The sequence below is a fragment of the Haliotis rufescens genome, unplaced genomic scaffold (genome assembly GCF_023055435.1).
Source record: "Haliotis rufescens isolate VD_foot unplaced genomic scaffold, xgHalRufe1.0.p SCAF_16, whole genome shotgun sequence".
Classification (NCBI taxonomy): domain Eukaryota; kingdom Metazoa; phylum Mollusca; class Gastropoda; order Lepetellida; family Haliotidae; genus Haliotis; species Haliotis rufescens.
The window spans coordinates 207163-222138 of record NW_025963846.1 but is presented as its reverse complement, the minus strand read 5'-3'; the positions used below and the strand labels follow the sequence as shown (position 1 = coordinate 222138).

The following is a 14976-nucleotide window of genomic DNA, read 5'->3' as shown; positions in this document are numbered from 1 at the left end:
ACCAGCTGTGCTATATCGGGCCAGTTCCAAAGTTCTAGGTCACAAGTGTTTGTTTCATACTGATGTAGCCCCAAAGATTCGAAGTATACAAAAACAATTTCGATAATTTTGACAGTTTTTTTTCAAGATTTCAATAAAAGAGCAGAGCAGAGCGGTTTGAGGCGCAAAACGGTAGAAACACATACCAAATGGATGATCTAGTCTAGGATTCTTAGTTTCAAAACATTATTGTTAATGAAAATGTACATTTAAATGTATCTCAGATCATCCATTTGATAAACCAAAGAACAATTCTGTACTCCTGGCGTTCAATGCCTATATCCATACTGAGCCGTCGGTTGGTAAACTCCATGTTGGGTAACTTTGTCTTCAATTTACAATTTACTCCAAGTAAATATCCAACAGGACCATGGGTGTAGAAATTAATATTTCTACACTCATGGTCTCAAGGAAATGATATTATTCCATCGTATTAAGAACACAAATCCGCAAATATGCATCATAAATAGTTGAGATTTATTCCACTTGCTTCTTTGTTTTTTCTCATTTTATGAAAAACGATACATCTGCACATAGTACAGACATGTTTTGTACAATGTATGAGTACATGTACAGATGATTGCTTTACAACAAATTTACATCCACAAACTTTGGTCGGGCATGTTTTGGAGATCAGGATGCGAGTTGGAATAAAACAATGAAAGACAATAACCCGTTCTTTGAACAGGAACTTTCTCAATCACAACTATACATAGAGACTCAATCATCCTGACCTTACCATACATACATTTTCGACCCACTCACTCAGATCTTGGGAATTCATACTCAAGAAACAAATGAAAGGAACAAAAATCACTGTAGAATTACGATTAAATTACATAGGATTCCATAATTGAGTTAAAATCCATCATCACTAGATTGGCTGTTGGTCCAGCATCACATTCACGGATTAAATACCTTGATTTTATCACTGCCAGTCTAGCACATACATTCATCTAGCACTACATTCAGAATTCACTACGGCCATTTTTCAAAACAGTTCACTGAAAAATAGAATGAATACTGAACTATGTTCCTGAATTCAAAGTCCATTGTACGAGATGGGTGGTCGTGGTCCAGAGATATTTACAGATGATCCGATGAAATCTTTGGCTAGGATTCGTGAGCCGACCCGAGTCATGGGACAGAATCTGTTAAACATATGCTGCCAGTTGCTTCAAACTGTCCCTGGACACATTGATGGGCAAGACATTCATAAGCTGGTCTTTACACGAATACCCAATCGTATTGAACTCGAGATCAGCTTGTAGACTTGGAGACGAGTGTTGTTGTTGCTGCTGTTGTTGCTGCTGCTGCTGCTGTTGTTGTTTAGCTTCAACTAACTCCTGTTGACGCTGAGACTGCTTTTCCTTGTGTTTCTGGCTAATAACATGAGGCAAGTCACTTTCATACAACATCCCAATGCTGCCATTTTCACCAAAGCGGTACGAAACCTCTCTGGGATCAACCCACATCGTGAGTTCGCTAGGAAAGAGGGTATGAACGTTTGCTTCGTTCATTCCACAGTCCACAGCTGCCTGTTTTACAAGAGGGTCCATCTTGTGATTAATTCTGATACACCTGTAGCCACTCCCTTTGAAGGGCTTCTCGGGGAACCAGTGATTTTGATAGTGGTTGCACAGAAGATTTTGCAGATGGGTGCGGAAAGAGTCAATTCTATCCGCAGGCACATTTCGAGATCTCAACAGATTGGAAAGAAAATCCGTTGCACTTCTAATTTCGTTCTTCATAATTCAAAGGCCTGTGACATACAGGTATAGTCTAAATGTGAAATGTCAAACGACGAGTAAACACTCACTCCAAAATGGCTGCTGACGCTCCCTCGGAAACAAAGCCGGTCAACCTCAGTGGTGAAAGTTCTTGAGATAGAAAACTCACACACGTTACTAAACTATCCAGTACGTTTCTATTCACAAATTTCAATACCTCTGTCCAGATCTTTTCGTTCTGCGGAGCCGCTTCGACCTCAACGCCGCTAAAATATTTGCTTGCTCTCTCGTTCCCTTAGCCTCGACTACTGCAGCTATGGCGTCTTTTCTCGAGTATTTGTTGCAGCTGACTCAAGTCTACGTCATAACACCGTGCGTGTCACATGACCTGCTTCATCCAATGGCTGGCGTTGCTCTGAGGCTGTGACTCCCATATTTGGAATATCTAAAATTAGATGTGATGTGTAAATACATGCGTCCTTCACAATAACAACAACCCGTCGGTCAAGTCCTTTGATTATCCGTAGCCCTGCCCCGTTTGACATGCGCACTGCAAGCGCCTTATACAGAGGTTGTTGAGGCGTGCTGTTATTGTAAGCATTTTACGATTGAGCCATAGAGAAACAGACTGACACGCTTCGGGAGATATCTAGAATTATTCGTCAAGATGTCAAAGGTTAAGGGATAGTAAATGTTGTGAAATCTCGGTCACTGGCAATGGAGGATAAGTATTGGCAATCCATTTCAATGTATTTCATGATTAAATGTGTTCATCTTTTTCGTTCACAAAAAAACACCTGTATTTCACAACTGGATGATGATATTGCCCCGACATTTGGCTTGACTATCATAACAAACTGGTGTAGCATATGGCCGCCATAGATCTGTAACCTACTTTCGTGGTTCTATAATTATGTCATGACGATACGGCAAATAATACTAGCCGGTTAACCGCCGTGCTATAGGTCGAACTCAGCGAGTTCTGATCTTCTAGAAACCGCTAGATACACAGTAAATCGCAGTGTCCGCGAAATATGACGTTAGAAGCGTGAAATATATTCTTTTCAATGAAGAGTGAATTTTGATATTTCATATTCAACACAAAGTCTGATCTTGCCTGTCTGAATGAATACATATATATATATATATATATATATATATATATATATATATATATATATATATATATAATTACTGAAATTCGGTGACATATTGTATCAAATCAGTATGTGATTTTGAGAGAAAACTTGTTCATATCTTTACAAACATAGGAATATATAAAAAAGTATAAAATGAACGCTAAGATAGAAGAGAAACGCTTGTAATATGCTACATATACACGCACACGCATGGGTATTGACGTAACGTTGTTTGGCTTGATGATGAAGTTATTAAAACTACAAGACATTTCTCTTATCGGTATTTATTATATGATAACAATTTATCAGATACCTTATGTATGTTAGGTAAATATAACATACTAAAAAAATTGCTATGGTATTTAGATCATGTGAATTCTACGAATGAGTTGAATTAATGCTCCACGAAGCCCATGTCGACTGAAGCTGCAAACGTGAGATTATTTCTGGATTTTGTGATATTTGACGAAGGAAGAGGAAACAGTTCAAGTGTCTTTTTAAGGGGTCTGAAGGGTAATCCTTTGATGCAGCATGCCAAACCTGTGTTTACAACATCTCTTTCTTTGGCAGTAGCAGTCTTCATCATGCCAGGGAAGACGGGGATGTTAGTTGTGAACGCCCGAAGTCATTACTCTCAATTCAAACAAAGACATGCAAAATATAATGACACGGAAAGTAAGGATTGTATTTTTTTTATTGTTTTATTTGCTTTGTAATGGTCAACGTTTCGATCATAATTGATTCGCTCTTCACTCTAATTGTGTGACTTTACACCGGTCAAGGTCGACCGTCAACGTGTTTTCGCTGACATGCATGAAATCCCTCTATAATGATGGTTTGGAGTGAGACAAAGGACGGATTGTTGCTTTCTTTCGCGAATGCGTGACAACAATCCTATCGATTGCTATTGTAAAGGCTGCCAACCTGAAAACACTGCATCTCTTTTTTTATACCCCCTACCCCCCCCCCCCCCCCCCGTCCCTTTCACATTTTTTCCTTTGTCCGAATAGCTGTCAGGGGGAGGGGGGCTGTTGTTAGAGACAAATTAGTACATGCTAAACCCCTGCCCCCACAACGCTACAGATACACATTTTTTTTCTATCCATCACACCCCTAATTAATATTTTGTTTTATTAAGGAAGCAGAACATTAGCTCATGTGTTATGATGTGTGTGAACGTCCTGGATTCAAGGATATTGTCGACGGTAGTCATAATGTATATTTGGTTTGTTTCACTTTTAAACTGAGTCAGAATATAAATGTACATTAGAACATTAGACAGAGCTGACCTCCGAGTTACGTGACCAAGAGACAACAACATCATCAACAACAACAACACACACACCCATGGCATCGCCTTGTGAATTAGTTTTACAGTAATTATCTGGGGAAATAATATGAAGACTTGTCGTTGAAGCTGTGAATCCTCCCCCATCCCTTTTCAGCGACGTCGGGCCAGTTCTCACGCCGGTGTCTACACCAGCCATCTGTCGTTCCTGCCATGGGGATGCACAAGCAAGGGTCGGGGGGTTGAGGGATACGGGGGATGCGAGAGGAGATGGGATGGGGTCACCGATAATGTGAGAAAACTGGAAGTTAAAAATACGTGATTTTTCATATAATGTTACATTTGCGACATGAAAGGTTATATAAGTTTAGAAAACTAAAAGAAATCCAATGTTGGGTTTTAAATTGTGGTATTTGGGAATACTAATAACGGCAATAACACAAACAAACAATGTTCAGGTATGCTGTCAGAAACGTTTTGATACCTAAAAAAACCACGAGTGTCCTAAACATTTACATTTCACCTTATGGTTTTACTTGACACAAGCTCGAGTTTGCTTTCAGGGATAACCACAAACGAAAGCCATTTTTCATTTATTTCTTCGTGAATTGTTTAAGATGACAGGCCGGCTGCACATATTAATATAGAATCGTTGATAGCCGAGAAATAAAAGGATAACGACGCATTTCCATACCAATAAAACAACATTGGCCGGAACATCAAAGGGCGCACTCCCGATTGAATGTACACTGCACCCCCCCATACATGTCACACGTCAATTGTGTCGCGAAGTGTGATAAATGGGAGCATCTGGCGAGAGGTGCACCTGCTCTTTATCAAATATAACTCACCTGTAATTAATTCGTCGGAGTTTCTTTGACGTGTGGGAAAACGATTCTTAACAAACAATTCTGTTCGAACCTATTGGTTCTTGACTATTAGTGTATTCCATATGCGAGAGTTGTGGGGGGTTGGGGGTGGGTGGTAGGTATATAGCCTGTATAAAGTATGTGTCTTAGCAGTAGGTGGTAGTAGTTAAAGTTAATATTTATACCAAAAGGACACTATACTTAAAAACCGAACTTTTTTATTTTGTAATTTATTTTGTAAAAAAGCAGTGATTTTTCAGCAATATTCTTATACAAACATCGCGAAAACACTTCTCATCTTTCGAAACAGCCTTGCACGATACACGTCAACGTTCGACTCGGAGTTCATACATCCTTACAGTTCTAAAGATTATATCAGCTTAGTGACAACACACTGCTGATCATACATCAATACACCAACCGTGCTTAACTTGTTGTCTTCCTATATGCACCGAACTATTAAATAATTATTACAACGCCTAACGTTATTTGAAAAGAAATACATAATTTATTGATACCAAGTCAACGCGTGTCCATGACAACAGTTATATTATTTTCCTGCTGTAGATGAAACGATAACGCTGAAACGACTGTTTTTAACACAGCCTGGGAACATTTCTCCTTGTGTTACACTCGGTTATTATACATTCCCAGCGAACCTGCAACAGGTGACGTATACAGGTAGCTATTAACCACTCTTATCGATACCGTAGTCGTAAGCTCTCAGGAACACGTCGCTGTTAGAGACGGCTTTTCTACAATGTGCACATTGTTTGTCTTGAAAGATTACAACTGATTTCACAATCTCAGAGGAGGTAAATTGCGTTCTGTGGTTTACAGTGCCTGAAGGGCAAGTATTTAAATTACTTTGTCAAAAGAAATTCAGTCATGTTTGGGTTTTGTTTCGAAATTATGTATAATGTTAACCTCATGTAACGTACATATCGCATTCGAGTGAAGCGCGTGATTAACTTTTGTATTGATGTGTTGTTATTTAAAGTATACTTGTTTTAAATAATGTCGAAAACATTACTTTGATGTTTAGAAGACATATCATTAGAGATATATACACAAAAGAAAGAAAAGGCAAATCAATAAAAATCACTTCTCATCTCTAATGATATGTCTTCTAATAATAATAGTAATGTGGATGATATGACCTTGATATTCAGTGTATATATCGCATTCAAACGAAAAGTGAAACCAACAGTCAAATGATATAATATTTGCTGCATTTCAAAACACATAACAAAAGTCTGCTCATACATTGATCGCTCGATAATTACAATGACATATGTTCTAACTGTAAGCAGCTTTGGAATAAATCACGTGTTGTATCGGGCATGTGGTTAGGTAATTTGATAGCTTCTATGTCTTTCGGGAAATTTACGTAAAACAAAAAGACTTGTGTCTCATACAATGCAAGTAATTGTCATTGATTTGATATAAAGACGTCAGGGTCATCTCAAGGAAGACAAACGAGCGATATGAGTCACGTTGCACAGATCCTTTCCCAGACAAACTTGACTGGGCAAAGGGAGGTAACTCCGATTCTGTCATTCGCATGCAAGCTTCAATGCCACTCGCAATATCATACTGTTTTCGTGGATAGCTCTGTTTTGCATTGAGTCTTGATTATAGTGATACAATCATACACAAATACAAATATTTTATTCATTGTTTATTTCTTTGCCAGGGGTGTCTTAAAGGGACACGAGCGAGCGCTATTCATAGAGCTTATTTCATTTTTAATGTACATCGGGCAAAGAAGGAGTGGTTAGAAGTTGTGGTCAACGCATTGAACACTTTTCAGTATATATAATCATAAGGCACATCCCTCATGTCGTTATAGAGGACACATTTAGCTGTCTATTTTTAGCCCTGAAAATGACCAGCCCCTATTTGAAAGGTTTTCAGTGTTGGGAACTCTATTTGCAGACCCGATAAATGATACGAAGGTTTCTATGTATTAGAAACATTTGGACCCATAGATTATGGTAATACCGTGTAAATAATCTGTAATATTAGATACAACACATGTTCAATTCAAAACATTGTTCAGATAATTGGCCGTGCGACTATTTTAGAGATACATGTCAATAACGCGCGCGCGTGTGTGTGCGTGAGAGAGAGAGAGAGAGAGAGAGAGAGAGAGAGGGAGAGAGAGAGAGAGAAAAAGATGGAGAGAGAGGGAGAGAGAGCGAGAGAGCGAGAGAGAGATATAGAGAGGAGAGAGAGGAAGAGAGAGAGATTTGTTTATTAATGTCTCGCCTTTGTACATAAAATATAAAACATTGTTATTAACATATATACAATGATGTACAATAGCCAAAAATTAAGTTTTGCGAGACATTTACATAAATAATGTCATACAATATAAAAAAAAGTATGTCCCTTTACAGTTAGCCCCCATGGCACACCCCATGGTGTGTGGAGCATGTATATATACCTTCTTTTGTTAATATCTCTCATATCTGTCATATAGATTGTAGACAAAGTTATATACAAATGGCGCTGGTTGTTCCTCAACGGCTGGGGCTGGGCTACCTGCGGATGCAGCTGAGGCGGGTGCATCGAGAGCGAGACTTCCCGACTGCAGCCCTTATCCCCGAGGAACAGCGGCAGGCCCGACAGCAGAGAAGAAGAAGGACGATGTGGGTGAAGCCCTGGCTCTTGCGGCGTGTCACCCTGGGCCACTACGACAACCTGATGCAGGAGCTGGTGCTTGAACCCAGGGGTGACTTTAAGGCATTTCTGCGGATGGAAGCTGCAACTGGTCCTGGGCCGGGAACTGGGAGGCCGTGGGACGGGGCGGGAACATGGAAGGTGGAGCTGGGGATGGAGCTGGACACTGCTGACCACTCGTACATTGCCCCTCATCCGTTGGCTGATAGCGCTGGGCCAGGGCCAGGGTTTCCGTCTGGAACTGACGGAACTTCTCCTTTGGGCAGTTGCGCACCACCGTCTGGAGCCAGCTGCCCCACGCCTCTCGCTCGTCCGGTTGCCTGGTGGCGGATTCTTCCAACTGGGGGAGGGAGAAAACAAAAAGGAAAATGATGAAAACTGTTTCAATGCAAATTTCAAAAGACATAAGACATATGACACATGGCATTTCAAAGTACAGTTAAGGTTATCATGAACTAGGTTCTCATTTACCTTTTTCTCCGTTTCCCGGTCCCTTCTCCGGTTTTCCAGCAGCATCTTTATCAGAATCTCCATGACATCGGGCGTACTCTTTGAGCCCTTCTTCTTCCTGCTGCTGCTGGTGCTGCTGCTGCTGCTGCTGGCCCTGTCCCTGTTCCTCTTGGAAGCGGTGTCTTGGCTGTCACCACTGTTGCCCCTCTTCCGACCTTCAGCCCCTCTGTCCTCATCCTCATTGTCGGGAGCCACAAAGTCCTCCCGCGCCTCCACATCTTCATCGCCCTCGTCCTCGCCAGCAACCTGAAGCATCAGCATGAACAGTCTTTAAGTGACAAATGAAAGGAGGCAGAGAAAGGTGAATATTATGTAAATGCAACACTCAGGGTGTTCTGTCAAGGACTGACAAGGAGATGCACATTAAAATAGCGGTCTTCAATAAAGGTGCTGTCAGGGTCTGACAATATTAAGACAAAGAAGTGGGTCATTTGCACACAAACACATTCAATGCCAATGCTTACCCTTCCGAACTCCTGACCCTGGGTCCGCGGCTGAATGACCTCATCTAGATAGGCCAAGTTCCGCAGCTTCCACTCCTGTCGGCTGGTCAGCCTGCGGGACGCTTGGCCCCACTTCCCCGCAGATCCGGCCCGGTTCTTGAGCTTGCCATAGGCACTACGAAGGTTCTTGAACCTTCTCTTGATCTTCTCCACTGCAACCAAAAATAAATCACTTAGAAGGTGTCAGAGGAAAATGAATATTATGTATTTACACAATTCATGAATTTTTCATGTGACTTGGACAATTGAAATTGAAAATGCAATACAAATTAGTAATCTAAGAAATTTCAGGTGTCACATACAAGTGAATATAATAAGTATTTTTATCAATTCAGGAACTTGTTATGTGACTTTTACGGTTGAAAATGAAAACCCCCCAATACAAATCAGTAATTTAAGAATTACAGATATGAGTAAATCGTCAAAGTACCGAAAGTGCCAACTATGTACCAGGATTACTTTCACTACTGACCAGTCCACTTTATCTCCTTAGCCAGCTCCGCCAGTTCCGCCTCCTTCAGCTTGGTGTTGCGGTACTTCTCATGTCTCAGATTGTAGAAGTATGGATGGGCCTCATAGAACTCCACAATACGCTGGAGAGCTGGAGACTCATCCTCGTCCTCATCCTCTGCATCAGGCTCATGGTCCTGCTCTGGCTGTGTCTCTGCCCCCTCTGGCTGCTCCTCCGGGTCATCAGGGACTCGGTTGGTCTTCTTCTTGGCCTCCCCACCTTTTCCCTCCTCCTTTGCTGCTCTCTTCTTGGGAGGCATGGCGCAAAACTTGGGAAACTTTGTAATGAAATGTCTGTTGTGAAATGCCCTGATGTGTGTGGCAAACCCCTCCTTATACACTCCAGGTGTGTAGCGGTAGCGTCAGTCTGGTCGCACGGTCGTCATCTAGTCCCTCTGCGGCCGCCTTGCGGGTACCTTGCGTCTGCCTTGGTATTTGTCAAAAACCTACGGCCGCTGCAGGGACGCCCTAAGGCGACCGTGCGACATCACTTCAAAGGCCGTAAGGCAGCAGCAGGTTTTCTGTCTCCACAAATTCAACATATGCCGTGCGGCTACCCTTACATATGTGACTGCCACAGTATGTGACCGTAGGAATGCTACGGCGGCCCTATAATTGCTATTGGTCGTAAATGTTTTAGACCCCAAATGTAACTGAAGCATGGCCATCCGATCCACTTATGACATGCATGGGTTGCTGAAGGCCAGTTCTAACCCGGATCTTCATTGGGCCTAAATCTATAGTAACTGTATATTGATGGTCTTTTTCGCAAAGTTTTTTTTGGCAGGGATTTGTTTTGTTTGTTTGTTGTTTAACGGTTGGTTGCTTTACTCCGCAATATTCCAGCTATATGTCGGCGGTCTGGAAATAATCGAGTCTGGACCAGACAATCCAGTGACTGATACATGAGCATCGATCCACGCAATTGGGATACGATGACATGCATCAACCAAGTCAGCGATCCTGACCACCGGATCCCGTTAGTCGCCTCTTCCGACAAGCATAGTCGCCTCTTATGGGAAGCATTGGTTGCTGAAGACCTATTCAACCCCGGATCTTCAAGGGTCCCATACAAAACTAACATCTCGCTTCATCCCTGGGGGCACGGGCGGCCCAGTCGTCTGGGGCGCCGCGACTGTGCAGAGTTGCGTCCCTTGGGCACGCAAGAAATCTATGATTGTGGGTTCCAATCCCGGTTCACCCCAATTATGTTTCTTGGTTTGTCACCACCATACCCGTGGACGTGGGTTTCACCGAAGTGGTAAACGTCTGAGACCTGCATCACTTGGGGCTTTCCTCCCACATTAAGCTGACGGGACGCGATATAACTGGAATACTGTTAAAAGCGGCGTTAACCCCAACTCACTCATCACTCACTCACTCACTTCATCGCTATACCTCACCATACACCTCACTGCTCTTCCCTACATCTCAAGACCTGTGAAGATCTGGGGTAGAATAGGTCTTCAGCAACCCATTCTTGCCGTAAAAGGCGACTATGCTTGTCGTAAAAGGCGACTAACTACATCTCAAAATACATCACCACATACACTTCACCATGTAAAGAAATCTATGTGTGTTGCATGGGTAGAATTTTTTTAATTGGGCCCACCATTAGAAACCCAAGGAGCCCCTGAATAGAGACTCCTGAATAGGGGCCCCTGAATAGAGGCCCTTATCTTGAGGCCAAACGACCCCTGAATAGAGGCCCTTATCTTGAGGCCAAACGGCCCCTGAATAGAGGCCCTTATCTTGAGGCCAAACGGCCCCTGAATAGAGGCCCTTATCTAGAGGCCAAACGGCCCCTGAGTAGAGGCTCTTTTTGTAGAGACCCAAGAGGCCTCTGACTAGAGGCCCTTATGTAGGGATTTAAGAGGCCCTAGAATTGAAGTGGAGCCTTGAGGGCCTCTGAGTAGATGCCTCAGAGTTGAGGTCCCTTAATAGAGGCTCATGAGGCTCTTGTGTAGAGGCTGCTGGGTAGAGGCCTAGGAGGCCCCTGAATGGATGCCTCAGATGTCCTTAAGTAGTGGCTCATTTGTTGAGGTCAAAGAGACTTTTGAGTTGAGGCCGTGAAGGCCAATTGACACCCCCCAAAAGGCCATTGAGTGAATGCCATAGAGGCCCTTTAATGTGGCCAATAGGCCCCTGATCCCTTGAGCAGTGTTAAAACGGACTGGTGTTTTCGGGTATGTTGGAGGGCTGATACTTCCCTGGATCTTCACTGAGATTCGGGCAGAGAATATCCAGTTCCCCAGTCCCAAAAGCAGATGTTTTACTCGGATACAATATACCTCTCTGCAGAGAGGCGGAGAAACGGATCTGATCTTGATGAGATTCCCCAGTTACCAAACATTAATGAGAATCGGCTGACAGGCTGATTATACATGTCAACGTGACCCGAAGGTTAACCTGTAGCCTACTGACCCGGACTCGATTATTCTCAATGATGCAACTAGAATATTGCTGAGCGCGGCGTTAAACAGCTTTAACCCACCCAATAATATTAAAAACCTGTAACAAAACCGAACCACTTAAAACAAGTCAAGTAATGTGAGGTGATATTGAGATGTAATTTATAAATTAATCACAATAACAAATATTGCACATGTATATATGTTTAGTTGAATTGAATACATTTACAAATGTTGACGGTTTAAATGTGTAACCTATATCATAAATCGCAAGATTCAGCACTACATTGTCAATGATTGTCTGTAAATATTCCAGTGTTTCCACTCTGTAGCAGTGCACCATGTATTTTATGAAACCAAAACCAATCTAGATAATAGAAAAGCAAGTCGAGCCAGCTCTATTCCACCAGTCTCTACCTCACTCTATCTCACGAGAGCATCAGGAGAGAATTATTTTGTGTAATAAAAGATTTCATATAGAATATTGTGTGTACAGGGCTCTGTTTAACAAAGCGATCTGTTAAAGAATGATTGTCTGTTGCCGCACAAAATTCAAACTATATGGAGGCTGTATATCTGTAATCTCTCGGGCCTCCATTGTATTGAGAAGGAGTGTGTTTACTTCTCGGCGTCATCTAGGAGAATATACGTCGCAGTCATGTTCTGGAATATTCCAAGTCCCAAGCCCTGTCCCATTCACACACACGCTGTGCGCTCCGTGTAGTGCTGTATGCATTGTTGATGTATGACGAGAGTCATCGATATATTTAGTCGAGGCAGGGATATCAGTGTATTCTGGGCGTTGATGCAACATTTTATATCATTGCTTTGATCTATATTTTATAGGGGAATGATTGCACTTGATGGTTCTGTTTAATGTGAATTCATGCTGTTTTTTTTAGTCTGTGAAATGTGAATGTTTGAGTTATTGAACGTAAAATAATTTCGCATCCATAACTTTAAATGGGGAAATACCTTTTGTGGAAGATGCACGTTTCTTGAAATAAGCTGTGATAGGTCACATACGGATGACAGTGTGTATGTCTTTGTCTACTGTTTGTCAAGGTTCGGCCCCAGGTAGTCTGTCTTACAGACCCTGATACAAATATATCAAAAACAGCCAATGCAAGTCTATAATGTTTGGCAAGTCTTACAGACCCTCATACAAATATATCAAAAACAGCCAATGCAAGTCTATAATGTTCGGCAAGTTTTACAGACCCTGATACAAATATATCAAAAACAGCCAATGCAAGTCTATAAGGTTTGGCAAGTCTTACAGACCCTCATACAAATATATCAAAAACAGCCAATGCAAGTCTATAATGTTCGGCAAGTTTTACAGACCCTGATACAAATATATCAAAAACAGCCCACGCAAGTCTATAATGTTTGGCAAGTCTAGATTACTGCAGTATCAGGAAATGAAGAGATTCTCTGGGCTCTTTTTTATTTTATTTCTATTAAGATAATTGAACAACTGTTTTTCTGTACGATATCTTCTAGATGTTAGTCTAGGGCCCAGGTTATGTTGGGATTTTCGATCAGTTCTTTGAACAAAGGAATCAGAAAAAATGTCACTGTTGGCATAATTCAAGAGAAGGAATCTGAAGGAATTTATCGCTACTGTCTAAAAATTGAAGTAGAGCATTATAAAAAAAAGTTTACTCCCTCTTCGGTAAAATACCCCCGAAAACACACTTCTTGGTACATTCAGCTGCGTTGCTACATGTATATGAGAGTTGATGAATTGATCTGGTGCAGCCCAACTGTGGATACGGGTGAAACGGGTGAAACGTCTCTGTATTTGCTGAACTCATGTTTACTGAAACAACGGTGCACTCGCTGAATTCACCAGATGTGTGACGAGAGATTAACACTTTCATTAAATTCGGCATTAAGGGCTTAAAATCGGAAGAATTCCTGGGACAGGTGTCAGCAACGCGGGGTCATTCCTCCCATCTATACCCATAAAAACGCCACCCGGCTTGCTTGTCGCGTGGGGGAGCAGGTAAATATGGCAATTGCTGTACCCGGGTCGACAGCACGTCCTTCCGATCTTTGTTTGGTGTCAGTGCCGCCGCGGAACACAGCATAACACCCCCCACACCCACACCCCCCAGCTCTTTTGAAACGTCCCCCTAATGCGGAGAACAAACAACCCTTGTCGGGAGGCAGGCCAGCACGCTTGACCGGTTCCAGGGACTCAATGGGTCCGCGTGGGTGACACGCGGCCCCGCTCGGATAACGGTTCATTGAATAGCGGGGGGTGAGGGGGGTTTCTATGACCTCGCGTGGATGGGTCGCGTTACCTAGGGCAGGTGCTATCATCTGGAGGGATAGCTTTACAAGCCCTGTAGGAGTATGCTCAGCCCCCCTCTCCCCCCCCCCTCTAAATCCTATTCCTATTCTTTTCTGACCCGCATTCGGGCGATCAAAAAACGTTTTACTGTTAGTTCGATGAAGTATTCTGGCAGCATCACGCCTGGCGTTTGCTATTAATAATAGATTTTCTCCCGTCTACCAGATTGGGTGGGACTTGAATAGAATAAAAGAACTTGATGTCCATGAAGATTGTTAAAGGATGGACGAGGCGCTTCAAAGTTCAGCCAGCCGGGTTGCAACCAGGGGTCATCTTTTGCCTAGGTCATCTTTTTAGACGCGGGGCCATCTGTGGGGATTTTGAGGGTGGTGTGAGAGCCGTTGTTCATAGCCGGATAGGGCAGACTGTGGAGTTCGTGTATATAGGTATACTCTTCCTGTGACAAGAACTGTACACGACCGCCTCAAAGGTCTAGTGGATAGAGCGTTTGTCCGGAGAGTGGAAGGTTGGGGTTCGATCCTCTGACCGAGTCATACCAAAGACGTTAAGAGATTGTACTTGGTGTTGCCCTACTTAACATTATGGGTACACCAGACTGGTCGGCTCGGAGTCAGTATACTGGTAAACTGGTCTCCATGTTAACCGCGGCATGGTATGACATCTCTGACTAGTCCTTACGTTGGTTGGTTGGTTTGTTTTTTAACGCCGCAATATTCCAGCTATATGACGGCGGTATGTTAATAATCGAGTCTGGACCAGACAATCCAGTGATTGAAAACATGAGCATCGATCCACGCAATTGGGATCGATGACATGTATCAACCAAGTCAGCGAGCCTGACCACCCGATCCCGTTAGTCGCCTTTTACGACAAGCATAGTCACCTTTTACGGCAAGCATGGGTTGCTGAAGACCTATTCTACCCTAGTCCTTACGAATACAAACACGCGTGCATGCCTGTCGCTTATAC

At 42.7% G+C, this 14976-nt stretch overlaps 2 protein-coding genes across 2 annotated transcripts; both read right to left on the bottom strand.

The window, feature by feature from the left end:
- Positions 1-493: 493 nt before the first annotated feature.
- LOC124146133 (protein BTG2-like) lies at positions 494-2103 on the bottom strand. The gene has a single exon (XM_046516267.1). The coding sequence runs from the start codon at positions 1788-1790 to the stop codon at positions 1194-1196; it is 597 nt and encodes a 198-aa protein (XP_046372223.1). The 5' UTR covers positions 1791-2103; the 3' UTR covers positions 494-1193.
- Positions 2104-7622: 5519 nt separating this feature from the next.
- LOC125380935 lies at positions 7623-9533 on the bottom strand. Its single transcript, XM_048396699.1, has 4 exons — positions 9236-9533; positions 8725-8915; positions 8222-8506; positions 7623-8090 (listed from the first exon to the last, which is right to left on the bottom strand). The coding sequence occupies exons 1-4, from the start codon at positions 9531-9533 to the stop codon at positions 7809-7811; spliced, it is 1056 nt and encodes a 351-aa protein (XP_048252656.1). The 3' UTR covers positions 7623-7808.
- Positions 9534-14976: the final 5443 nt, after the last annotated feature.